The 26,789-nt window shown below is 40.8% G+C and overlaps 1 protein-coding gene and 1 long non-coding RNA gene across 9 annotated transcripts in view; one reads left to right on the plus strand and one right to left on the minus strand.

The window, feature by feature from the left end:
• Window positions 1-26,789, minus strand: part of ADAMTSL2 (ADAMTS like 2) — a 225,241-nt gene that overhangs the window by 118,525 nt on the left and 79,927 nt on the right. For 7 of the 8 annotated variants that reach the window (XR_015051130.1, XR_015051131.1, XM_085854359.1 and 4 more), the window contains one exon: window positions 18,844-18,989. Coding sequence is in view for 6 of the 8 variants with exons in the window: in XM_085854359.1 (XP_085710485.1) it covers window positions 18,844-18,989 (146 nt within the window). In the remaining 2 variants the exon portion in view is untranslated. The remainder of the gene's footprint in view (window positions 1-18,843; window positions 18,990-26,789) is intronic. The other variant, XM_085854362.1, reaches the window with a different exon arrangement.
• LOC147012961 (uncharacterized) lies at window positions 1,449-13,720 on the plus strand. Its single transcript, XR_015051132.1, has 3 exons — window positions 1,449-1,824; window positions 2,005-2,103; window positions 12,452-13,720. It is a non-coding gene; the product is annotated as an uncharacterized LOC147012961 (long non-coding RNA).

Consider the following 26,789-nt stretch of genomic DNA (forward strand, 5'->3'; position numbering starts at 1 on the left):
TTAATGAGTGCAGATTTTGATGCGGTCAACACACCTTCGTTGGGCATCAGATATTATGTTTGTGGCCAAGTTTCATCAAAATCATGCATTTGCTTCAAGCGATAATGACTTTCCCGTTTACAGACTGACTGACTGACTGACTGACTGACTCACTAACTCACATGTGGATACGACTCGATTGCATAAGCTCACCTGACTAAAGTCCTGGTATCCACAGTATTATATTAGCTCTGTCTCAGAGGAAACTCTGTAAATGTCTCTTTAGGATGATGGAAATATTTTGGAAATCGTGACATCAACAAAAACTTAACAGAATTAGTTTTAGTGTTTATAACAGCCTTTGTTTCTTTGACGACCTTTGGAAGGTCTCTTTAATGTTACCATGTGATTGGGTTATATTTCTTTTTCACCAAATATAAATCATCTGTAAAAAAAAAAAGTCTGACCACTCTTTTCCATTTGGTAGTTAAACATTCTCCCTTTCAAGTTTGAGTGTAAACAGCAAATATCTTCAACCTCTCTGACATTATTTATCACTTTGATGTTGGGTTTGAAACCAGTTTTTGTTCTCTCTTTAAGCACTTTGCCGACCTCATTAAAGTGCATGAATAAAGCTTGCATGAACATCATGAATAATCTCACCCCATAACAGCTTTCACTTTCACGAGAGTAATGTTTAGTCCAAATTTCATTTGTTTCATCTTAATTTATATAAAAAAAGAAAAAACCATTGTGCTTATTAATGAAGTATCTGACATTCTATAATCTTGACAAAAATGCTGTTTTTAGATTTTCCACGACAAATTGTTTACCGAATTTCCCAGTTAATTTTCTAAGGTGTCCAATGTTTTCCTGTTCAAGAGTTCCTTGAATAAATTATTTTATCATTGCACACCGTTGGTTCTGCATTATTAGTTGGGTATTAGTTTCAAGTTGCTACTCCAACGCAGAATGCTCGACTGAGGGTGCAGGGGGTTGTCATTTGTTCAGGGTGCCGGCAATAGTTTGCCTGACTTTAACAAAAGACACCGTGGGATCTTTAACATTCACAAACTAATGTTAGCAAATGAGCCACCCAGTTTAATGTCGACCCGATGGCTGATACACACCGATTAATCAAAACACGAGGATGACAGTTTATACCTGGGTCATGATTCGAACCGAGGCGAGACACCTCAAGGGAGTGTGCTACCTCAAGGCTCTCCTTCCAGCCCCTTGTAAGAATAGGTCATCTATTTCTGTGTTTGTAGAGTTATGTCTTTCAGATGTTCGGGAATAGCGGTGTCAGGTGGTAAGATAAAGTTTATAGCACAACCACAAAGCAAAGGAACTCGAAGATGCATTTCCTGTTCATAATGACAGTTAATGTTAAATAAAAAAAAAAAAATCACCTGGTTGAAACACGACTTGAAAAAGAGAGAAATGTATTCAGCACAAGTGCTGTTAACAGTTTCAAAATGGGATTTCCACCAGCAGTGCTCGTATTAATCATGAAACAAATCAGGTGGCTTGAGAAACAGGAAGCTGTGGCCAGCTTCGACAAAGCATTCAGACTTTGGCCGAATGCCCAAGCTCTGCAGTCTGCCTGTACTACTGGACTATTTGTCAATGGCATCCTCTCTACAGAGGGACTGTTGTAGAAGTCAGTATGATTAGGTTCTTATTTTTTCAAGATAGTTCTGAAATGGTTTAAATCAGATATATTTATTGACACGTCTGTCACGGATTGACAACGAATGGAATTCTTCCAAAGTGAGCGAACAAGCTGGCCGGGCTCCAATGTTTTCTGGTGCTGGCTGGCAGTTGAAGGGAATTTTCCTTGTGGTAGGTAGTTTGGAATTCCACCATTTTGAGGGAACAAGTTGGCTGTTTATACATGAAATAATTAATATATTTATATTATTGATGTTTCTTAAGAATGTCTGCTTTCTGGGACAGCCCCATCTACATCTGGATTTCTGTACAGCTCATCCAAGAAAATGCACACTTTCTTGCACCCGCCAGATAACCGTCTCAAGAGATCTTCAACAGGCCAGGAGCGGATTTTGTGGAGCATCGGGTAACAATACGCCAAGACAAGCAGTTTGTTTGCTTGGCACGGAAGTATGTGCAGATGCATTCATTAGTACTCAGACCTGGGTTCGTTTTCTCTCTCGGGTAACATCAGGACAAGCCTCACAAAAACCCAAAATTGCCAATTATCGAGATTTATTATATTATATTTTTGGTCATCCCCTCTTACTGGCCTTTTTACCTTGCCCAATTGAAATGACCTGCCAATGTTAAATATGCAAACCTCTCTGAGTGAAAGTGTCATGGTTGTCCAATGCAGCACGATATACATAGCACTCAAATCCTAAATTCCTTCATGTTCGTAAATCACCAAAATTTCCTTTATCTGTGGCTGTGTCCATTTCTGTGCAAACATGCACACCTTTCCATGTCCCACTGATTTTTACCTTATATTGCCCAATAACGAATTTGGGTAAATTGTGCATCGAATGGCATATTGAGGTTGTGTTTTGATTAATTATGGGAATAGGGAGCATATGTGTGTATATATATATATATATATATATATATATATATATATATATATATATATATATATATATATATATATATATATATATATATATATATATATATATATGTTTCTATATATCAAAACATGTGGAGTGTGATTAGCACTCCGCTGATCCCCATTGGACAAAGTCCACACCAAAGCGTCACCTCCAACACAGAGGCTTCTTCCGGGTGACTCCGTCTAAGAGACAAAGATTATATGGTCATTATCAGCTAAACATCAAACGGAACCACCGATCTGGATTTCGGGCTTATTTGCCCTCATCACTGTGTCCTTTTAGCCCAGAACCTCTCCAAATGGCAGCTCCACAACACCGGTCGCACGTCCACATCAGTAGAATGGACGTTTAAGAGTAGAAGGTCCACATCAGTAGAATGTCAGAGTTTAAAATTAACTCAACATCAATGGACCCACAACCTTAAAATTGTGCACAGACGGTCAGTTAACACAGAAATGCAATATCCACATTCAAACTTATTGAATTATTACTTTTATTGTAAGTATTACTCCATATGAATAACTTTAATTATACACCACTTTATATGATTATAGATTAAGTGACAAACCCTTTACTTTGTGGACATGTCCATGACACAGCACCTCCATCTTTCCATTGACTCAAACTGTCATTCAAATATTCAAGCTGTCATTAATAACCGATTTTAACATGTTGCACTGTGAATCTTAGCAACCACCACCGAATTGTTTTCTTGCTTATTTATAAATAATATTTATTTATTTTATATATATATATATATATATATATATATATATATATATATATATATATATATATATATATATATATATATATATATATATATATATATACACACACATATACATTATACATATATAGCTACCACACGAAGCAATGGCTTTTATGTTATATTGGTGTCACACACTGAGGAACCATCCTTTTGCTGACTCAACAGCATAAAAAACCCCTGCATGATGAATCGAAGATTTCAAATTTTGATTCGTCGGTCCATTAGACCTTCTTCCAGTTTTTAGTAGTCCACTGACGGTGCTTCATGGCCCAGGCAAGCCTCTTTTTTCTTATTTTGCCATCTTAGCAATGGCTTTCTTACTGCCACTCAACATGTCAAACCTCCAGCTCGAAGACTTCTCTTCACAGTTGAAACTTAGATTTCCTTACTTTGACCAGTGTTAAGCTGTGCTTGAAGCTGCTGTCATGTGAGCCGCCTATCATGAATGCTGTTGACTCTCAGAAACATATCTTCTGATTGTGTTGTGGCTTTGGGTCTGCCAGACCTCTTCCTGTCAGAGTTTCCTCCAGTTTCCAAGTACCTTTTGATGGTGGAGGATACTGTACTCACTGACACCTTGGCTTCTTTGCAATTTCTCGAAAGGAAAGACCTACACTTTTAATGGTTATAATGGTCTGCCTGTCTTCCTTTGTTAATTGCCTTTTTTCTCGCTATCATGATAGCAATATACTTCCTCCTGTAGTGCAATATTGTCCAAATAATGCTCCAGAGGGTGTAGCAACACATTCTGTTCCAACACTGCTTTTATACAGAGGGTTTATAACTAATCAAAAAAGTTGGGACACCTGTGCGAATTGTTTGCATCAACTTTCAAGGCTTAATTTCCTTCCATTGCTGCAGAACAGCTGCAGTTGCTAACCTAATACTTGTTCCCTGAAAAGGGCCTTTTTTTTTTACCAACTCTGACATTTACATTATTTTTCAGTTTTTGGAAACTTAAACTTTTTTTAACCACTGGCAGTTTACCACTAAGCTTTGTACCATTTCACGTTATTCACTGGACTTGAACTGCTTCAATTTCAGTAAAAACTGGAAAAATGGGGATGTTCTAAAACTTTAGACCGGTAGTGTGTGTGTGTGTGTGTGTGTGTGTGTGTGTGTGTGTGTGTGTGTGTGTGTGTGTGTGTGTGTGTGTGTGTGTGTGTGTGTGTGTGTGTGTGTGTATTTTAGTCAATAATATTAATTAAATAATTTACCTCACAAAAAATAATTTATACATCATTATTATATTAAATGCAATGCAATCGGAACTTGTTTACATGAAAAACACCCAAATTTAAATAAAAGGTGACGATGGAGTCTGAAGACATTCTCACAAGACCTGATCAAACAATCAGCCAAATATCCTTTGTTTTACATGATGGAAAAAATCTTCTCAGCACATTCCACAAAATCGTCCTTAACTGAACAAATTCTTTCAAATCTCAGATGCTGAGCTGAAAAGACATTGTAACCCATTTTAATTGGTCCATTGCTGCATGGGAAGGTGTACAAGACTACAGGGAAACTGAAATAATCAACTTTATGATATACACTTGTAGTAAAGCAATTCTGTTCAACTCTAACCAACACTTCTAGATATGCAGCAACTGTACAATCAATACCACTACTGTTTGTAATCAGGTTATCTGGATAAATCTTGTGAAGCAGCCGATCAAAAATTTTATTGTTAACCACACAAATATCATCTATATAACGACATTAGATAATTTTATGACCAGTAGTGAAATGTATATATATATATATATATATATATATATATATATATATATATATATATATATATATATATATATATATATATATATATATATATATATATATATATATATATAGTATGAGATAATTTTTCAGCTAATCTTAATTTTTTTTTCTCCTTCATCAGTTTCGGCATAAATGAAAGTTCACAGAAAATAAGAAAAATGTCCGCTAGTTGGGGGGCTGCAATTCCCACCCATGGGAATGTACTCTTAACCTGTTGAAACATTACCCCACAAAATGACGCAAAAGTATAAATTAAAATAAAATTAACATCATCCTTAAACTTCTGCTTATCAAAACAATGAAAACTTGAGTACTTATTTTAAGAAGAGAATGCTCAATCAAATCTAACACATAAAAACTTATTAAAAGAGTTAAAAACCTTGTCAGTTGCTTTGAAGAGTGAATCCCTCACTCGTCCTAAATCCAAATTTGCATATTAAGTAAAAAATCAAAAACTTCAACTGACTTGATATCGAGGCATTTCATTTTATCTAATAACTCTAATAAAGAAGAATTAATGCTCCAGATAGTATTTATTCCAGAATTCTTCTCAATTGCTAAACAATATTTCCTGAACTGTTCCCCAACAATTTGTAAGCCTGAGTTAACTATAATTGATAACTGTTTGGTGGAACATTGCCTGGCACCTGCTATAAACCTATACTTCTACGGGTTCTTATGAAGCTTAGGGATCCAGAAAAGCTGAGGAATACAAAGATTTACCTCTTTACATTTAATACCAAAATTATTAACTAAAACTTCCTGATGCTCAGTGATAATATCTTGGGGTGACTTATGACAAGGAACTCGTGAAAGTAATTTCTTCTGCCCGTGAAAGTGCTATTTCCTCTGCTCGTGAAAGTAACTGTATCAATGCCTAACTCTCTTTATAAAACCTTGACATAAAACTTTTCAAAACCACAACAAAATCTTTAGCAGCCTTATCTTCTGGAGCTATTATATAGCCATGTCTTTGCGGGAATAGTGTAGTCGAATAGAATGTCTTTACGAATATTATGTAGAATAGATCCCGAATGACTTTACAAATTTTGGTTTTTTTATATGTGTAAACAAAGTAATTTGTGATCTACAGTGTTCAAATATATAATTCAATTCAAGCTTAATAAAAGTTTTAAAGTCTATAGAAAAAAAGCAAAAAAACATTGAATTGAAAGCATACTGCCGTTGAAGCACCGTCTTTTACACCTCCTTATCCAACACATTAAATTAGTTATTCGTGCCTATTGTTTGTGTCCTTTATGATGTCCCTTAAAACAGTAAGTTTCCTCTTTACAATGATTTTCATTGTTGATTGACTGTTTCGTCTGGGACGAGATGCCGTACAATTTGCAAATTTCAAAGCCAAAGTACTGCTAAACTGTAGTTTTGTGTTCCAATTTGTGTTTTACAGTGTTCAAAATATATAATTCATTTGGAATGAAGTAGTTATTCAATTGTCCAAAAGAAGCTTACCCAAAGATATTGGGTAAGCGGATGAAAACAAATGGTTGTGAGGTAACGTTTTCTGGGATTCTCCCAAGTTTAGGAAATGGAATATAAATTATGAGCAGAGTGATATATGTCAACCAATGGCTGGAAAAATGGTGTCGGGAGGAAGGTTTTGCATTTAGGAGGCAGTGGGAATCATTTCCGGGACAAAGGGAGTGTTTTCAAAATTATGGCCATATGTTAAATAAAAAGGGGACAGCAAGGTTTTCAATTGGAATTGATAAGGGAATTCAGGATTTTTTTTCGATCTAATAATGGAACTTATGATGGAAGGAACATGTGTTGGCATTGTGATTGGTAAGGCCAGCAAGAAAATAGAATTTCAGGAAGGGAAAGGGCAACCATATTCTATACCAATGCCAGGAGTTTAAATGATAAGATGGAAGAGCTTGAGGCCAAAGTAGATAGCGAGGAGTATGTATGATCGTTTCAGTAAGTGAGACATGGTTTAATGAGGAGAGTAACTGGAAGACAGGATTAGAAGGTTACAAGGTGGATCGGTGTGATAGGAAGGAGAAAATAGGAGGAGGTGCAGCAAACTGGGTAAAAGACAGCATTGCATCAAGAGAAAGGGGCGACACGAAGGAGGGAATTAATGTGATGTGAAGGATTCCATATGGGTAGAGATTAGAGATTGTGAAAACAGTAAGATATTGGAAGGATGCTTTTATGGGGCTCCTGGTGTGAAAGAAGTGGAGGAAGGAGGAGTACATTAATAATTAAAAAGGGTGTATGGTCAGGGAAGAGTATTGATTATGGGGGATTTTAACTTGCCAGGGATAGAATGGGTCCAGGAACAGGGAAAGGGCAGAGCAAATGAGGATTTCCACGATTTAGTCCATGATTGCTTTTTAACTCAATTTGAAGATAAGCCCATTACGGGGAGTGCAGTATTAGACCTCCTTTTAAGTAACGATCCCAATATGGTAAAGGAGGTGGAGGTAGGGGAGCATTTAGGATCAAGTAAGAACAACATCATGTGTGCAAGGATTATGTTAACGGTTAGCGTTCAGAATGGTAGAGTAAAGCTGTTAGATTTCAGGAAGGAAGGCAAACCTTGAGGGTATGAGGAGAGAGTTGGGTGATGCAGATTGAGAGAGGCTAACAAGGTCTGGGAAGTATAAAACTAGAAGTAGAAAGAAGCCAGGGTGGTTGAATTGTGAGAGAAGGAATGCTATGAAGAAGCAGCCGCAGGCATTTATGAGGTATAGAATTACAGGACTGGAGTTAGATTTATATCAGTGTCAGAGTAAGCAGAGGCAAGTCAAGAAAATAACTTCACAAGCCAAAAGAGAGTATGAGAAAGACGTGGCTAAGAATATGAAGCATAATAGCAAGGCATTCTTTCAGCATATAAGGGGTAAAGAACAGATTATGACCAGTGTTGTCCCATTGAGGAATAGCACCGGGAGAGGGGTTAGTTGGGGAAGTGAGATAGCAGGCTTCTTAAGCAGGTATTTTGCTTCAACATTCACACAAGAACAGTCAGAGATTGCCAATCGCTGAGAATATTGATCAAGGAGGTGAGGAAGGGCTTCTACAGAAGATCCAGGTTGGAGTGGAGGAAGTAAAGGAACAGCAAGGAAATCTAAGAGCAGATACAGCTCCGGGGACAGATAATAGGCACCTGAGAGTATTGACGGAAGTGGCTGAGCAGGAAAGCGAGATGTTAACAGATATTTTCAAGAGCTCACTGGAGTCAGGACATGCACCAGAGAATTGGAGAGTAGCAAATGTAACACCATTATTTAATAAAGGATGCAGAGAAGAATTGGGGAATTATAGACCTGTTAGTTTGACTTCAGTTGTGGGGACGGTGTTGGGGACACTAATTATGGACCAGATGAAGAACCATTTAAATAAATACAAACTAATTAAAGGCAGTCAGCATGAGTTTACCAAAGATAGGTCTTATCTAACAAATGTAGTAGAGTTCTATGAAGCAGTTTCTGATTGGGTGGTTGAGGGAATGCCAGCGGACACCTCATTTATAAAGCTCTTTCAAACCACTGACAGACTGACATTAATGGTCAGGACCTTCCAGATGACGTAGAAAGCAGAAATTTGGCTTGCTGATGGACATCGAAGCCCCCGCACCGTGGGAAAAAAAATCACAGAACTGTTGGAAATTGTCCGTAAATGAAAATATAAATAAATAAAAATAAATAAATGCAGGTGAGTGACCTGAGAAAATAGGGAAGCATGGTGAGTTTGCTTGCTGACAGACATCAAAGGTGATACACAGGGAAAAAATCACAACCATCGGAAAGCATCCATAAATGAAAATACAAATAATTGAAAATAAATAAATGAAAAAAATGCAGCTGAGAGACTCGAGACAATGGGGATGCTTACAATGTGTAAGCATACCCCGCAAGTAGTATATGTAGACTTTAAGAAGGCATTTGATAAGGTACCACATCAGAGGTTGTTAGCCAAGGTGAGGTTTGTGGAATGGCTGGTCAGGTAACTAATTGGATTGCAAACTGGCTTTGGGGTAGGAAGCAAAGAGTGGCTGTGAGTGGGAGGATGTCTTGCTGGGAGGATGTAAGTTGTGGGATACCTCAGGGATCAGTACTCGGACCATTACTATTCATAATTTACTTCAACGATTTGGATAGTGTGGTGAAGAGTCGGTTTTCCATATTTGCAGATGACACGAAGCGAGGAGGTAAGGTGGATAGCAGAGGGGCTGATGATCAGATGCAGGAAAGTATTGACACTTGCATAGGTTGGGCAAAAGACTGGCAGATGCAGTTTAACCTGATTGAGTGTAAGGTGTTGTGGATGGGAAAGAACAATGAAAATAGAGATTACAGGATGCAAGGGGTAATTTTCGAGTGTCATAAAGGAGAAGGATCTGGTGGTGGTAATAGTTATGGGGGGTAAGCAAACAGTACAGTGTCAGACAGCTGAAGGTAACATGAAGAGGGTTTTTGGTTGTATTTGTGCAGGGATAAATTATGCATCAAAAGTGGTAGTGTTAACACCTTATTAGAACTTAGTAAGGCCTCATCTCGAATATTTCATTCAATTTTTGTTACCACATCTGAGGAAGGATATAGCTGCCATTGAAAGGGTACAGAATATGGCTACGAGATCAATTCCAGAGCTAACTAGACAAAGCTATGAGGAACAGCTGAAAGAGACAGGACTTTATACATTAAGAAGGATGCCTTTGTGAGGTGTTCTGATAGAGATGTTTAAGATAATGAAGGGTACAGACAAGATGGGTGCAGTAGAGTTTTTCAGCAGAATGCACAGTATTAGGACCAAGGGCCATAGCTTGAGGGGAAAGAAGAGGAGAGTTAGAACAGTATTAAGGCAGCGGTCTTTCAGAAAGTAGATAATGCAATGGTCTCCCTGGAGAAGTAGTGGAAATATAGGGGGTAGATAGGTTTAAATTGAAATTACATCATTACATAGATGCAGTCACCTTAGATAAGGGGAATGGGGATATTGGCAAGACTGGTAGGTAGCTTGTGTGTGGCTGGGTGATGGTTTCTGGGGTTGGTGCAGCATGGGCATGATGGGCCGAGTGGCCTCTTCCTGTGCCAAAGTTCCTTGTGTGTATCTTTGCATGTCAAGTCATAATTCGAATTCACAATTCAAAAAAAGGCGATTTAAAACCCTTTGTTTTTTCTTGCCAAACAAGCACTCGTGATGTCATAAAGAAATAGCTGTTTAATCAAAATCAAGGCCCTTTGGCTTTGAGTAAAGATAATTTGAGTAAAGACAAGATTTGAGTGTCCTTTTGATATGCTAACTTTAACCACTTGAGACTCGAGATGTGATACAGCCTTTGAAATACAAAAGTCAAAATAAATTCAAATTGAGACTTTACATTCGTGGCTACAGTTCAAATCTGATGACAGGTCATTCCAGATATGTTTCAAACATAGACCATGTTTCCCTCATGGGTGCCAAACAAACCTGCCACGTTTTGCCAAACACAGACCTTCAAACAGTCTGTGCTCAAGGATCTGGCATTCCTGTTCTCGTTCTCGTAATGACTTCTATCTAGATATAGCCTCACCAGCATGTCAACCCAACAGTGAAGTGTCAACCTAAAATATAAAATCAAAAACAACACCTCTTACTGCAATTGCTCACACCAAATGAATCTGTGTTTTCAATTCTCAAATTCTCACAGTTATGTCAGGGACAATTCCCAGAATTATTCCTGCTTTCCATGATTGGTATGGTGTTTGTCAGGTATGCATTTGATGCTTTTTGTCTCACTTGTTTATTCTCTGGAACCCAACATGACTTTAATGTTTTTGCTTGAAGGAATTGCCAACCAATGTCCTTGATGACATAACAACCAATGTCTTCTTTTTTCACAGTAGATAAAAGCTTGAAAATCTAATTTTCTAAAGAGAGGTTTTATGTAACACTGAGTTTGAGAAACGTTGTGCTTCACAGTGCAATTCTGCTCAAGGCTTTTTCCAGAAGGAAAATGGTCATTTTGCCAGATAGTCTTTCTCAAAAAGTGAATTAAAGATGCAAAACCTATCTGGATTAGAGATGGCAGGCTGTCTTTCATGGTCCTAAGCTCAGTGATACATATACAGCTTTTGGTTCCTCGAGGTTGAACAGGAAACTATTTGACACAGACTGAAATAATTAGGGAAGTAGTGCATAGTGTTGTTCATGGAAGAGGAGGTCAATGGTATTAACCCCAAAAGGATGGATCTCAAAGCTAAAATGAAGGGCATGGGCTTCAAGGGAAAAGTGAAAGAGAAGATGTGATATTTTACCCTTGTTGTTGACTTGATTCTCTGGAGGGATACAGAATGTTTAAATATTTTTTGGGGAGATATGAAATTCAGGCTAATGGAAGAGCAAGGTGAGAGAGGGCAAAAAGACAAGGTACGAGCCATGGGACAATAGGCATTCACAACAGGCAAGCGAATGAATGAACAGGAAAACAGTGGAGAAAGAGAGATAAAGAGACATAGAGACAGAGAGAGGCCAAATCTCAGTAACAAAAAGAGGATGGAAGGTTAACACACCTTCAAAAAAGGAAAAGGATAGAAGGAAGTTAAAGGATGAGGAGGAGGAGGAGAGGAAAAAGTATGGTAAATCATACAAGACAACATGACATGAAAGTAGAGTTACCATCTAATATATAAAGCTCATTTCTTGTTGGTTTGTATATACATTAAAAGGGGGGGGGGGGGGTGTTAGCTTTAACCAAGCGGTTAAGGTTAGTTAGCGTCCATGATACAACAAAAGCTGTATCACGCATGTATATATCAGACGCACTTCCTGACTGTTATGGTGAGCATCGCCACGGATTATGTCTCATATGGTAAAACTGCATAATCCGCAAAGAACAACTGTTCGTCTGCCAGTCAGACGATTGTTCCCGCTAATGCAAACCATTTAAACGGCCTTAAGGCACATGATGTGATCGGCAGGTAAATCGAAACATGTGGAGTGTGACAAGCACTCCACCAATGTCCATTGGACACAGTCCTACACCTGAGATTTGTGTAATCTAAACAACAACAACAACAACAACAACAACAAGCATTTTAAGGCCATTTTCCTGCTAAAGCAGGGGTTAGCCTTAATCTGAGTGAGAATATATCTGTCTATCTTCTATAGTAATAAATGGCAGTGTGTGTGTATCTCCTCCATAACTCCAAAACTATAAAACCTAGCAGCTTGAAACTTTGCATGCACACTGATAAAACTCCAAGGACGTGCAAGACTGAAAATTGGGTGTTTGGGTTAATTAAAACACCTATTTTGAAGATAATTAATGGCCTTATTGAATTTTTTCCATCATCAGGTGATCTTCGGCCACCTCGCTGTCTGGGATCTTCAAGTGTTTCCAAGGTAACCTTGCTGGGGTCTAAAGCTGCAATGTTTTTTGGCCTGCTCAACCTTACCTTGACTTGGAACAGGCCGCAACGATTTATAAACGATAAAGTTGTTGTTTTCACTTTCCTCACTCATATTATCGAATGCCTGTTCATCATAGCTATGAATTATTGGGTATATTGCAATGCGTATAAACATCCGGAGATGTCAGCATTCGCGGCTTGACATTTTGGGCGTCTCCGGGAGGTGTGTGTTTAATGTGTTGCTAATCGTGTGCCAAACGAGCAGTTTCTTAACAACTGCATTGTTGGAGTGCTTCCTCACTCATATTATTGAATGCCTGTTCCCAAGGGCGTAGCCAGAGGTCCAAAAGCGATGAGGTGAAAAGAGGTGAACTTGGTTGATGTGACGGTGCGCGTAGCGGGGGGGGGGTATTGTCCTATTTAGGTATTGTGATGGGAGTGGAGATAAGAGTATTCAGAGCACTGCCAGGAAGCTTTGATAGTTTACTCCCCAGGGAGCTCAGATGGCCAGAGGGCTCAGGTCAGATCATATTTCAGGAAATGAGCGACGAGGAAACTGCCTCGTCTGCCTCAGCCTGGCTACGCCCTTAGTTCCGAGCTACGAATCACTGGGTACATTTCAATGCTTATAAACATCCGGAGACGTTAGCGTTCATGACTTGACATTTCAGACGTCTCTGGGGGATATACGTTGAACGTGTTGCTAAACATATGCCAAACTATCCGTTTCTTAACAACCGTTTCATTGGAGTGGTTGCTTGAGTGCTTAAACCACTTGGTGAATGCTCTCCAAGCTGCTTGGTTGTTAGTTTCAGGAAAGTATCTGTGCTCTCAAGGGAACATCGATTAAACAGATATACGTTTCCGCCTGTGTTAGGCCCTGCGGTGCCATGTGGTTGGTGTCTCAGGAGATGCAATTATATTTTTACAGGACATCGCTTTGTTTAACTTTTTGTGTGATCTCCTAATAAAATCCACCCCTCACTTCAACATCAATACATGTCTCGACAAACAATATTGTCCATATTGAGTCCTTAAACCATATTGAGTCCATATTGAGTGCTTGCTGGGCATGTTGTAGTGATATTTCCACGTGTTTGCCATGATCTGGTTGTGAAGGCATAGAGATCGACATTTTGTGTTCTGTGCCTTGATTTAATTTTCAATTGAATTTTGTTAATTTCCCACTTGAATTCCTCTTTCAAAGAACTCTGTTTAAAGGTAAATCTTTGTGTTTGTCGTTTTTATGTATTTTATGCGTGTGTATGTGTGTATGTGTGTATGTGTGTATGTGTGTATGTGTGTATGTGTGTATGTGTGTATGTGTGTATGTGTATGTGTATGTGTGTATGTGTGTATGTGTGTATGTGTGTATGTGTGTATGTGTGTATGTGTGTATGTGTGTATGTGTGTATGTGTGTATGTGTGTGTGTGTGTGTGTGTGTGTGTGTGTGTGTGTGTGTGTGTGTGTGTGTGTGTGTGTGTGTGTGTGTGTGTGTGTGTGTGTGTGTGTGTGTGTGTGTGTGTGTGTGTGTGTGTGTGTGTGTGTGTGTGTGTGTGTGTGTGTGTGTGTCATTGATTGGTATCTCCATGTGCAGGTTTCAGTATGTGGAATGGAATCCTCCAAGGCGAGGCTCAAAGTATCCACCTTCATTTCAGTAAGGGGTCACGATTTACGTACCAAGCTGTGAAGTTTTCTGTTTTCAAAGTTTTGTGCCGAGGGCTCTTCAGGATCGTTACTAAGCTCCGGACAGCTTTGAACTGTAGTTTGATTGTAGTGATATTCCCAAGGATGGTTTTTAATTCCTCTGTGAGGTTCTTCATCATCACTGGTTCAACTTTGGCATTCTTCAGCTTCCAGGATCTTTTCACTTCATGCTTGAGGTCTTGGTATTTGGTCATTTTCTTTATTTCTCCATTGTTTAGTCCAAAATCATCAGTATTAACACCACAATTAGCAATGCCTTCTTCTCCCTTTTTTGCAACTAAGTATGATAAGAATACCCCAAGCATGGATTCTGTCAGAATAGCATATCTGGGGATGGGGGGGGGCATTCAGGTTGGAGGAAAGACCCCCATTCTCTCTAAATGTGTCGCATACAGTATGACAAATCATCTTTTTCTCATATAAAGAAAGTTTAAACAACCTAACAATATGCATCATAGTGATGCTGAAAACTGAAAACTGAAAAAAATGAAAACTGAAAAATGAAATGAAAACATTTCACTCATTTTAAACAGAGGTTCAAACCAAAGAAAACAGCACAGAGCTTCGCAGTGAAGCAGAAGTGGTTTTTCCTTGCACCTTATATAAGCAGCAAGGATGGTTGACGAAGGTGATATGAGCTGCCTTCCAAACAGACGGAAGATAACCTCGGGCAAATTATAGAGTTAAAAGAGCAGAATGTTTGTGAAATACAAGAAGTTTTCTTTTGATTAAATCCATCAGCAAAGTGGCGGGTACTTTTGATCGTCTTGCATTAAATGGAGAGAAGAGCAATTTGCTTAATATAACAGAGAAGTGAGAAAAGTGTGGTAATGAACAAAAGCATTTTTTTGAAATTCAGATATATAGGTTCAAGGAAGAGCTGAAAAAAAGGGGACTGAGGGATCCTAAATACTGATCGGGAAATGGAATGGCAAGTAGCTGGAATTAAATGACTGATGTTGGAAAGAGTAAAAAATATAAAAAAAAAATCGATGAACAGTGGAAAAGGTAAGAACAATAATTAGTCTGGGAGGTCAGTGGTTCGAACCCCATCCAAGTCATACCAAAGACTTAAAAATTGTACGTGCTGCTTCATTGCTTGACACTCAGCACTGAAAAGGATAGAGCACGGATTAAAAAAACAACACAAATTGACAATGATTGCACAGGTTTTGACGGGCATAATGGCCTCGTCTTATGTCCCTGTTCCTTGTAAGGATACATCCTGTATATTATTAAGTAAACATTGGATTTGACACAAGGTGATGTGCAGACACCTAAAATAGTTGAATCTGGAGGAGCAGGTTTGTACAAAAGCTGGAGGTGAGTCCTCCAGAAGGGAAAAAGTGGAACAAATATTCGGAGGTGACCTGTCAGTGCATATTTAGTAAGAAAACAAGGAGTGGCTTGGATGAGTGCGTTTGATGAAAACAAACTGAAGTCGAACAAATTACTGAAAGAGCATATGATGCAAAAGAAGAATATATTTGGGAACTAAAACAAAGTTCCATGATCTCAGTTTTGGTTGGGAGTGCTAAATCAGATGAAAAACTAAACATACGGTGAGAGAAGAAAACTCAAAACAGATATCCCTTGTTCAAGTGCTCGAGTTGACAGGATCATGCTTAGAGGTATGTACCTATCTTTGAGTTGTATAGTCTTGGTTTGATTCCAGACACAAAGATAAACTGCTGTGCTGCTGCTTCACAGGTGGGGTGTTGCATCAATGACTGTGCTATCTGTCGGATGGAATGCTAAGCTGGGGTCTCGTCTGCCAGCATTTGGTGGTGGATATAAAAATATTCACAGGTGTAAGACATTGTACGTGAACATCCTGGCCAAATTTGAAATTCCTGCCCTAATCAGCCATGGACCATCTTTTATTGGTGCCTGCTGAGGTGCTCTCATTGTGCCAAAGGACTGGTAACTGACCAAGAAGATGTGACATCAAGGTGTATAGGACAGCTCCTTGTGACAAGGATAAAAGCGATTAGATATTGGTGAAGATCTAGATCCAGATCCGGATCCGAGAAGTTTTTAGGTGATTTTCCACCTTTGGGAAATCGGACCAAAAACGACATACAGCAGGATATCTCCAAAAGTTTTGGACGGATTCAGACAAAACTTGCTGGACAGGTTGGGTATGTAACAAGGAAGAACAGATTAAATTTTGGTGAAGATCCGGATCCGGATCCGACTACTATAATTTTTTTTAACTAGTGCATGCCTGTACGTGCATGCCCGTACGTGCGTGGCCGTACGTGCCTAGCCTGCCAAGCGAGCAGTTTGTTCTTCATCCGTTTCAGCTGCACGACGCCTTGCCTATGCCTTGCCTCACATCCAGTGTTGTCTGCCAAGCGAGCAGTTCGTTCTTCATCAGTTTCAGCTGCACGACGCCTTGTCACGCGAGTAGCGTCACGTGTCAAGCGAGCAGCTCGTGCTTCGTTAGATTCCATTGCGCATGCACGACGCACAGCTTCGTTCCTTCGCTCTCGTAAACAACGACTGGATCGGGGCATTGTTTCAATTAGATCGGACCAACCGTATCATAAATGGCCATAACTTGGGAAACACTTGGGAAACAGCTGAAACGGATGAAGAACGATATCAAACCTTGAAAAGGCACACACACTCAGGTCCCCAGCGTCAATTGTGACGTCATATCAAACGAAGAAGAAGAATTGTGATACGTGCAAAAAAAAAAAAAATCATTGTGAATTTGTCAATCATGATGTCATAGCACCGTGTCCTGTCATTGGTTGGCAAATAAATGGCCATAACTTAGGAACCGCTTGTCCGATTAATATCAAACCTTGAAAAGCCACATCCACAGGGCCCCAGCAATATTCTTGGCAAGTATCAATTACATCGGACCAGGGGTTGTCGAGAAACAGCGGTCGCAGACACACAGACAGACACACAGACACACAGACAGACAGACAGACATTGCTGGAATTATAGATAGATGATTCTTCACCATTGTGAGATGGGGCCAAAAAGTATGTGTAGCACAATATCTAAAAAAAGTTGTGGATGGATTCAGATTAAACTTGGTGAATGAGTTGGTGAGGTAACAAAAACAAGCCAATTAAATTTTAGTTCAGGTCCGATTCCAGATCCGGCCCATCAGTATGATACAAAATGTAAACTAATCAGCGTGGTGGAGGTATGCGCTCTTCCGAGTGCCCTGCCAGTTCCTCAATGAATTTAATCAGTCTAATCAGTGTGGAAATGGCACACACACACAAACACACACACACACACACACACACACACACACACACACACACACACACACACACACACACACACCTTATCATTCTTGAATGAAATGAATTCCAACTCGAAACATTACACATTACATTCCAAGTCTGAATATTCCGGCTTGATGTCAATACACAGTGGGCATGTGCGACATCATTGAATAGTAACATTCAAGTCATTCTACTTTGAGTACGTTTCCAAGGGAGAGTATCTTGCACAGTTGAAGGAAAAGCGGATAAAAGATTTCTCCCTCACTTACCTTTAGTACAATATAGTATCCACGCTGTGTCAGCACAGTGTGGCATTTATAATGACAAAGACATCACAGTGAAGGAGGGAAAATGTGGGGAAGGATTCAGAATGAATGAGAGGGATATTTGGCTCAAAGAGATTCCATATGGTGTTGCATTAATAAAATGCATTATTAAAATGAAAACCTTCACTTTTGGAGAGGGGAGCAATCATTGGACCCCCAGCGAACAGCTTGAAGTGTTAATCTGAACTATAAAAGGTTTGAATCAAATAGAGTTGAACTTTCTTCTTTGTACTTTTTAATGGCCACAATGATTCCAACGTTCTTGTGGGGTTGGTCAGGGGAAGTTTTTGGCCCAAGTCTTTTAGAAATCAACTGACCAGGCCTGATTGATGCTTGACTAATTATAAGTTAGAGCAGGAATTGGGAATTTGTTCATAGTGCTGGTGATAGCTTGCCAACTCTTCGTGGAGGACACTGTGGGATCTTTCATGTCCACCAAGTAAATCCCACAGATGGGACACCCAAACATCCATCCGAAGACGGTACACACATTGTTGAATCGCCATACCTCTGAAACACCAAGATGATGGTTTGTAGCCGGGCCAAGATTCAAACCCAGGCGAGACAGCCTAGAAATGAGTTTGCATACTTCTTGGACATCCTGACAGCATATGAAGTTTAACTTTATCACAGAAATGTTGTTGGAGAAGTTTTGGATTTAATTAGTCACTTCAAGAGTTCATGTTAAAATGAGAATCCTCATAAATTCCTCCTCCCAAGAGAATGATGGATCAAGGTGAAAATGAAAAGCATCAAAATTTCCATTTTGACTGGAGGTTGGAATTGCCCCCATGACCTTTTTCATTGGTTCGTAATGTAATACTTTCCATCCCTTACATCGTTGTATGCCTTGTACAAGATTGTTTATTCCCAAACATTAACCCATTCGTAATCCCAAACTGCACCATACATGAGGGCATAATATTACTTCATCACATGCCTTGGCATCCAGATGGAATGGTCTAGTTAGTTGTTCATGTCCTTGGTATTCAGGTAGAATAGTCCAGTTACTTGTGCAGCTGAACTCTAAAAAAAAAATCATTGCTCACCTCTGCTGTAAGCAATGGCGCTCCTGTGACATGATGCCTCCTCCACAAGTCCGAGAGCACGCCATCCAGGTGCTCCATTCTCCCCACCACTGCGCCACTTGCTCGACACGGGATGGCTGGGGAACAGCCACGTCACAGCCCCTGTCCTGACACATACCCGGACAACTAACAAGCTACACTTTTCTTGTCCTCCATGGCCATCAGATGGTTACCAAATGCATTCATATAAATGTAATATGGATACAAACAAACAAACACGACATAATAGTGACCGAAGATTTTCGTGCTGCACTCCTCAGGGTAAAAATCACAGCTAGTGAAGGAGGAAGTGAAGGCGTGTGCTTTATACACAGGTCTCAATAAGGTAGACGCTGATTGGTTCAACCGTAATGACGTCACGGTTAATACAAATGCCCATTGGTCGGCTCATCATCTTCACCTCGAGCTCCCATTGGCTGGAGCAGAGTTTGTCGATGATTGACCTTTGCAACCACATCCTGGAGAAAGGGGGGATGGGTTTCCCCTAAGGTCCATTCACCATTTGTTACCGTACTTCCCTTGATCGTTCCATGCTGAAAGAGACACAGAGATCGTACAAATTCCTTTTGACGACATAATATTGGATCAGTGGTCAGGATGAAGGTTGCTTCCAATATACGAAAATGAAACGAGCTCCGACCTCGGCTCAATATCCTGAACATATCTACATTGTACTGGTCTGCACAGATAGGGTTGGCAACCAGGTGCTGTGCAATGGCAGATGAAGCAGGTACAGTGGCCGCTGGTTGCTGGATATTTCTACATGCTCGCACTGGTTGTGTTCTAACCCTCAATCTTTCTTCGAATCACCAAGGGGACGTGTTGTTTGATCCGATCAGCCAATCTTAGTGTTGTGCGGCCCACGTACCGAGCTTCACATCGGCACTTAAACTCATAAATAACATTTATGGTTTGTGAGATGGGAAGCACATCCTTGTTGACTGACGTCAGCGAACGGTGAGAGGTAAAGATTACTCGGGTTTGCACAGCCAGAAACGTGTTGGACACGACATGTTTGATTTGTACTTCAAACCTTCGTGATGATTGCCCTTTCCAGGGCATCTTGATATAGACTGTAAATTTGTCTGGACCAATCTTCTGATCTTTTGTCATGTTTAGAAACTTGTGCATGTATCTCTTAACTATATGCTCAGGATAACCATTCTCACCAAGTATATTCATGATTTTGTCAATTTCAGCAGGAAGATTACAAGGTGAACAAATTCTCTGTGCTCTGTTAACCAGGATATTGATCAAGGCAATTTTGTTTCTCGTGGAGCTGAAGGAATCCCAGCATATAGACTGCCCTGTGAAAGTCGGTTTCCGGTAGACGGGTGTTGTGAAACCAAGGTTGGATCTATCAACCAACACGTCCAAAAACGGAAACGTGTTTGATGATTCCAGCTCCGTGGTAAACTTCAGTGCTGGATGGAGAGTGTTGAGCCATGCCTGGAAATTGTCACATGCCGTCCGAGACTCAAACAAAGCGAAAATGTCATCAACATACCGATAGTATACGATGGGGGAATATGACACGATGGAAGTACGGTAACAAATGGTGAATAGACCTTAGGGGAAACCCATCCCCCTCTCTCCAGGATGTGGTTGCAAACGTCAATCATCGACGAACTCTACTCCAGCCAATGGGAGCTCAAGGTGAAGATGATAAGCCGACTAATGGGCGTTCGGATTAACTGTGATGTCATTACTGTTGAACCAATCAGTGTCTACCTTATTGAGACCTGCGTATAAAGCACACGCCTTCACTTCCTTCTTCACTTGCTGCGATTTTTACCCTGAAGAGTGCAGCATGAAAAGCTTCGGTCACTATTATGTCGTGTTTGTTTGTATCCATATTAAAGTTCTGTAGTACCAAACATCTGTTTATTCATACTAATACGTGCCCGTACGTGCGTGTCCATACGTGCATGGCCGTACGTGAAAAAAAAAAAACTTTCAAATCGCGAGCCAGAAACAACAACCACACATGCTGTTCCTTCGCTCTCGCGTGCCCGTACGTGCAAACCAAAAAAATATAAAACTTTCAAACAACTACACAGGCCGTTCCTTCGCTCTCATAAATGACGACTGGATTGGGGCATTGTGTTTATCTATAAATGCGCGTAAGAAATTGAGAAATTATTAGAATACACGAAGTCATCACTATCCGGAAGTAGTGCGTGCCCGTACGGAATGTTCACATGCATTCCACAAATTATCGCTTGCATTGAAGTAACAACTGCTGTGATACTTACACACAGAGTTAATTAAAATCAAAATTAAAAACAAGTTTACCTCCCTGTCTTTGCTTGCCATGACATTCGCTGCCATTGACCATTGCCACTCCTACGCCACGGTAACTAAGGCACCGATCCCCATCGTAACCGGCACGGCACGTGACGTCATCGTCGGCCGGCCGCGCACCGGCCTACGCAGCCACGCCTACGCAGCAACGTGTCCTGTGATCGGTAACTAAATGGTGCATCGGCCACGCCTACGCAGCAACGTGTCCTGTCATTGGTTGGTAAATAAATGGCCATAACTTGGGAAGCACTTGTCCGATTTATATCAAACCTTGAAAAGGCACATCTTCAGGTCCTCAGCAATATACAGTATCTGGCAAGTTTAAATTATATCGGACCAGTGGTTGTCGAGAAGCAGCGGTCAAACTATCTATCTCTCTATCTCTCTCTCTCTCTCTCTCTCTCTCTCTCTCTCTCTCTCTCTCTCTCTCTCTCTCTCTCTCTCTCTCTCTCTCTCTCTCTCTCTCTCTCTCTCTCTCTCTCTCTCTCTCTCTCTCTCTCTCTCTCTCTCTCTCTCTCTCTCTCTCTCACACACACACACACACACACACACACACACACACACACACACACACACACACACACACACACACACACACACACACACACACACACACACACACACACACACACACACACACACACACACACACACACACACACACACACACACACTGCTGGAATTATAGATAGATGTACAGTTAACTACTTTCTCTGCAGTGTGACGCCATTTTCTGGGGTAAAAAAGTACCAAAAACAGCAACAAAAAACATCTCAAGGTACCAAAAAACACCTGTTGTTTAAATGTTGTCTCCTACTTGCTTATTTTTGATCGTAAGTTATCACGTGTTTAAAATTTACTTCCTGGTTCGGAGCATACCAGCTCACTCTGATGTTACCGAAATTTATGTACCGTCTAATATGAAAACGATCATAACTTGGGGCATTGTGTTTATCTATAAATGCGCATAAGAAATCGAGAAATTATTAGAATACACAAAGTCATCACTATCCGGAAGTCCGTACGTTGTAACCCGTAATGGGGACCGCGGCTGAGGTTCTCTTTCCCCATCGGCCACGCCCACGCAGCAACATGTCCTGTCATTGGTTGGTAAATAAATGGCCATAACTTGGGAAGCTCTTGTCCGATTTATATCAAACCTTGAAAAGGCACATCCTCAGGTCCCCAGCAATATACCTGGCAAGTTTCAATTAGATCGGACCAGTAGTTGTCGAGAAACAGCGCTCACAGACACACACACACACACACATTGCTGGAATTATAGATAGATGAATGTGCACAATTTTACTGTCTGCAACTATTTCATATCTCGTTTGTGAATATATTTATTTGGATCTGGAGTTTTGTTTATTGATATAAAATGTATGCATGGATGGGGATATGCATGTATGGATGTATGCATGTATGCACAAACATATAATGCATGCATGGATGGGGAATGAAGGAGGATGGGTGATGAGTTGAGAAAACTAGGATTGAGAAAATGAAGAGAGGGAAGATAGTTGGAGAGAGACAAAACTGGTTGGAGATTGGTGCCAGGAGTTGGGATAAAAGGAAATACATTTGGGATGAGAGAGGATTAAAAGTTGGGAAGAGCTCTCCTATCCTAAGATTTGAACATGTATTTGAAGCATTAATGAACTTTGAAAGGATTTGTTTACTATTCATTAATAGTGCCTCATAATATGAGTGCATCATCAGTCATGCAATTACCTTTGAGGATGGTGCAGAGGTAATGCACGCACCTTTGAGCTGTCTAGTCTGGGATTGATTCCCGACCTCACTATAAGCTGTCCGCTTCGTGCTTCACAGGCAGAGTGTTGCATCACAAAGTGCTCTGTATCTCAGATGGACGTTAAGCTGGGTGTCGCCTCTGCTAGCATTAGCTGGGGGGACATGAAATATCATACGGTGCCTTTCGTGAAGAGGAGGTGAGTTATTGTCAGCTCCCTGGAGAAATGAGATATTCCTGCCACCTTCATTTCATGAGACCTGGTAAGCTCATGAAAGAATTGGGCAAAAACCTTCCACGACCGAACTCCAGGAAGGTGGAAATACAGTATTTGTGGCCACTAATGGAGCAGTATAAGAGAGTCACATGATGAGTATTTTGATTCCTAAACGTTATGTGCAGTGTGGGATGGTTTAAGAAGGTTAGGTTCGATTTCCAATCCCTTTGTTGGAACTCATTACACTTCACGGTGATGTTTGTTTTCAGGAACATAGCATGGTGAAATTGGTGCCAAACGAACACCAAACACAGAGGCTTGGCAAGTTGACAGGGGAGATGCCTCGAAGCATGTGTTTCAAGGTTCGAACCCTCCTGGCATGACATTAACGAATGTTAATACTACCTGATGGAACGGTACACACTCCACAGTCATAAACGCAACAACCGATGAGCAATTTGCCATGTCGGTGTTCAGCAGCTATCAATTAAAATTTCTGTTCCTCAAATACTTTGCATCATGCATCTCGTTTTGAAAAATCATCGAGGAAATGAACATCAGAGGAAACCGCTCCTATTTACAACCAACATGCTCTGCACGTACTTTTCAAGTCATCACTTTTGAAGCCACAAGTACACTGCTGAGGAGGATTAACCTTTGTTTGTTGGAGCAGAACCAAAAGACCACCAACTGAAGCAGGCTCCTTTTAAAACTCTTCATACCTAAGTGAACACATACGTACCCTCATGCTGGCTTGCCAGCCTTTCCACCGGTGTGCCAAAGGGAGCTCATTGCAGGGCGAAAACACGAATGTTTTGTTAGTTAGCTTTTTCTTGAGGTGAGGACCATGTACATTAGTTATATCGGTTTAATAGAGTTGAAGCATTTTCACTGCATATCATACAAACAGAGAAATACAGAGAGAGAAAGGATGGGCAAGGGTCCTCCTCCCCATCCATCAACATATTGTTATGGTTGTATGGGGTAGATGGAAGGATTTAAGAGGGAATTCAGCATTGTGTACAGTTGCTTGTTCCACAGATGAGTAGAAAACATCTCGATGTAGCGAAGTTAGGGAATCTGTGAACTTAAGTGTTACGTGTCACCATACAAGGGATGGTGCGGTGTTAATTAGCTTAGGGAGTAAGAATAAGTTCCCCAGTACATGATTGCCCTCTGTGATTTTCCCTATGTTTTTTTAATATTTCAAGCCAGGCAGTAAAGCTGGGAAACGCGTCCCTGAAACCACAACGAACAGGAGAAGCCCTGCCTTCCTGGGTTTGGGGGCGAGCAGGCCGCGCCCCGGAAGCGGAGGATATAGAGTGCACAGGGAAGAGGGCGAGGGAGGTTCCGACTGCACAGGACACGGGATTGGTGTGCTCGAGGTCGAGAGCAGGTAGGCTTGCGCATGTGTGGATTGTGGAAGGCTTCTGTCTGGATAGAATTGAAGATCGGCAGAGCACACTCACGAGGTCGGTGTGAGGACTGCACGAGGCAGGTGGCACCTTGGAAAGAGGAAGGCTGGCACGTTTTGAGCCTTCATGTGGAAAGCTGCTTGCGGATTGCCTGGCATACATTTGCCCGGCGACGAGTGTTGGCGCCATTTTGCACACGTGTGCACGTGCTGGTGGAAGCACTCCCCATTCCAAGTTTGAAAAGGACTAGCTCTGAGCCAAGCTGAGTATCGGTATACTTAAAGGGGGGCGGGGGGGGTATTTTCATTTTGTGTCACCCTTTGTCTGTATTCACGTCAATTTGCGACGCCTTGACTGTAGGATTTAGTAATTTCATCTCATTATTATTACCTGTTAAATTATTGTCCTTGTAAATATTTGTGCACATTCATTAAATGTGTTTATTTTGAAGAAATTGTATTTGTCCGTTTGGAATGGGGTTCTCAGATAAACCCCTTGTGCTGTCCTGGTGCAGTGCTCCTGTGCCGTACTCCTCTACCTGTCCGCCATTGCCTTCGGCCATGCTCTTCGAGCACATGTTAAAATCACGGTTGATCAACGTGTCTGCCTCCTCTTAATAAGGAACCGCTTGGCCATCCGGGGCTGTCGGTGTTAACCACCTGGCGACCACAAATTTGGGCCGGCCACCCCCGTGACAATATATTGCTTATACATCGTCCTCAGTCCATTTGTTCAGTATACTGAACATTATTTTTCATTTGAAATTTCCCACTGAAAGGTATAAAGCCAAATAACCCCCTTGTGCAGATGTGAAGGACCTTGAACACCTAACCAGGACCAAGTAAGTCTATATAAGGGGGAGGCCAGGAAAGGGGTTAACTTGCCCCCACCTTACTCTGTATGTGCATAACTATAACATGATTTCCCAATGACTAATATAACTATCTTGAGTATGAACAAACTCTGAAATAAGTTCAGCTCTAGTAATCTTCTAATGACCTGACCTCGTGCACAAGTTCAGCCTAAATAATGACCTGACCTTATGCAGAAGCTCAACTTTAGTAATGACCTGACCTTGGAGAAGAACATAACTGCAGTAATCACATGACCTGGTTTTGAAGTTTGTCTTTAGTGACAGCACAACCTGCTTGAGGAATCTTATGAGAAATGAAGACCTTAAGGCCCGGTCAAACCTTGACGTTTTAGCCAACGTATGCCGATTTTTGAATTTTTTTTTCTAAAACACTGGCACACGTTGAATACGTTATGGGTAAGTTTTGATAACATTGAGAGCACGCTGAAAAACACTGCCATACGTCGTTGTACGTTGGCTTTAAACGTTGTACTTTTCGGTTGTCCTCAAATTTTTTCATGCTTGAAATTTCACGACGTATGCCGGCGTATGACTCACACGTTCCGCTACGCTGGCCACAAGTTGTATGTACGGTCTGCGATCGTTGACAGACGTCAACACATGCTACTTGTAAGTTAATCATAAGTTGAGACACGCCGAGGTAATGTTTAGCGTACCCGAAACTTATTTGTAACCTATGATTAACGTGTTGTTGGCACGTTACGCGATCGTTGCCACACATCGGCAGACGTTACTTTTAAGTTACTCATAGGCTGAAAGACGTCGGTATAATGGATCGTCCTTGCGTCAGCGTCCACGGCCACGGCCAGGACACTTATTTGCAGCATTCTTCAAACTTTTCTTCGGCATGACGAGGATGTTCACACTTCGATGACCAGCTTGGCTATGATTCCAATTGTCCATCGGCAGCGTCTATTTAAAATAGTCGAGTTTGAGCGTTTTAACACGTTCAGAAGAAACGCTTCAAATTTCCAAACCCCAGCGTCAAAAAACAAAGGCGAGTGACAGCAATTTAAATCGTTCATTGTAAACAATGAAAATAGCTGAGTGGTACCATTTAAAAGTCGTTGAGTGTAAAAAAAATCCAATTGTTGAGCGCAAGCGTCTACTTTCAATCGTGGAGATGTAGCCATTTAAATCGTTGAGTGGCAGCCTATGAACCTACCCGTGGACACGCGGACGCAAGGACGATCCATCATAACCCACACCCTCCCCCTCACACCCACCTACTACTGCCAACATGAACAAACTACTACTAATACTAATACTAATACTAATACTGATACTGATACTGTTACTGCTGACATGGACATCGACTCAAAAAGGACTCGAAAACACTGTTGG

Source organism: Eptatretus burgeri, chromosome 14 (assembly GCF_056783735.1).
Source record: "Eptatretus burgeri isolate ZD-2024b chromosome 14, Ebu_testis_v1, whole genome shotgun sequence".
Classification (NCBI taxonomy): Eukaryota; Metazoa; Chordata; class Myxini; order Myxiniformes; family Myxinidae; genus Eptatretus; species Eptatretus burgeri.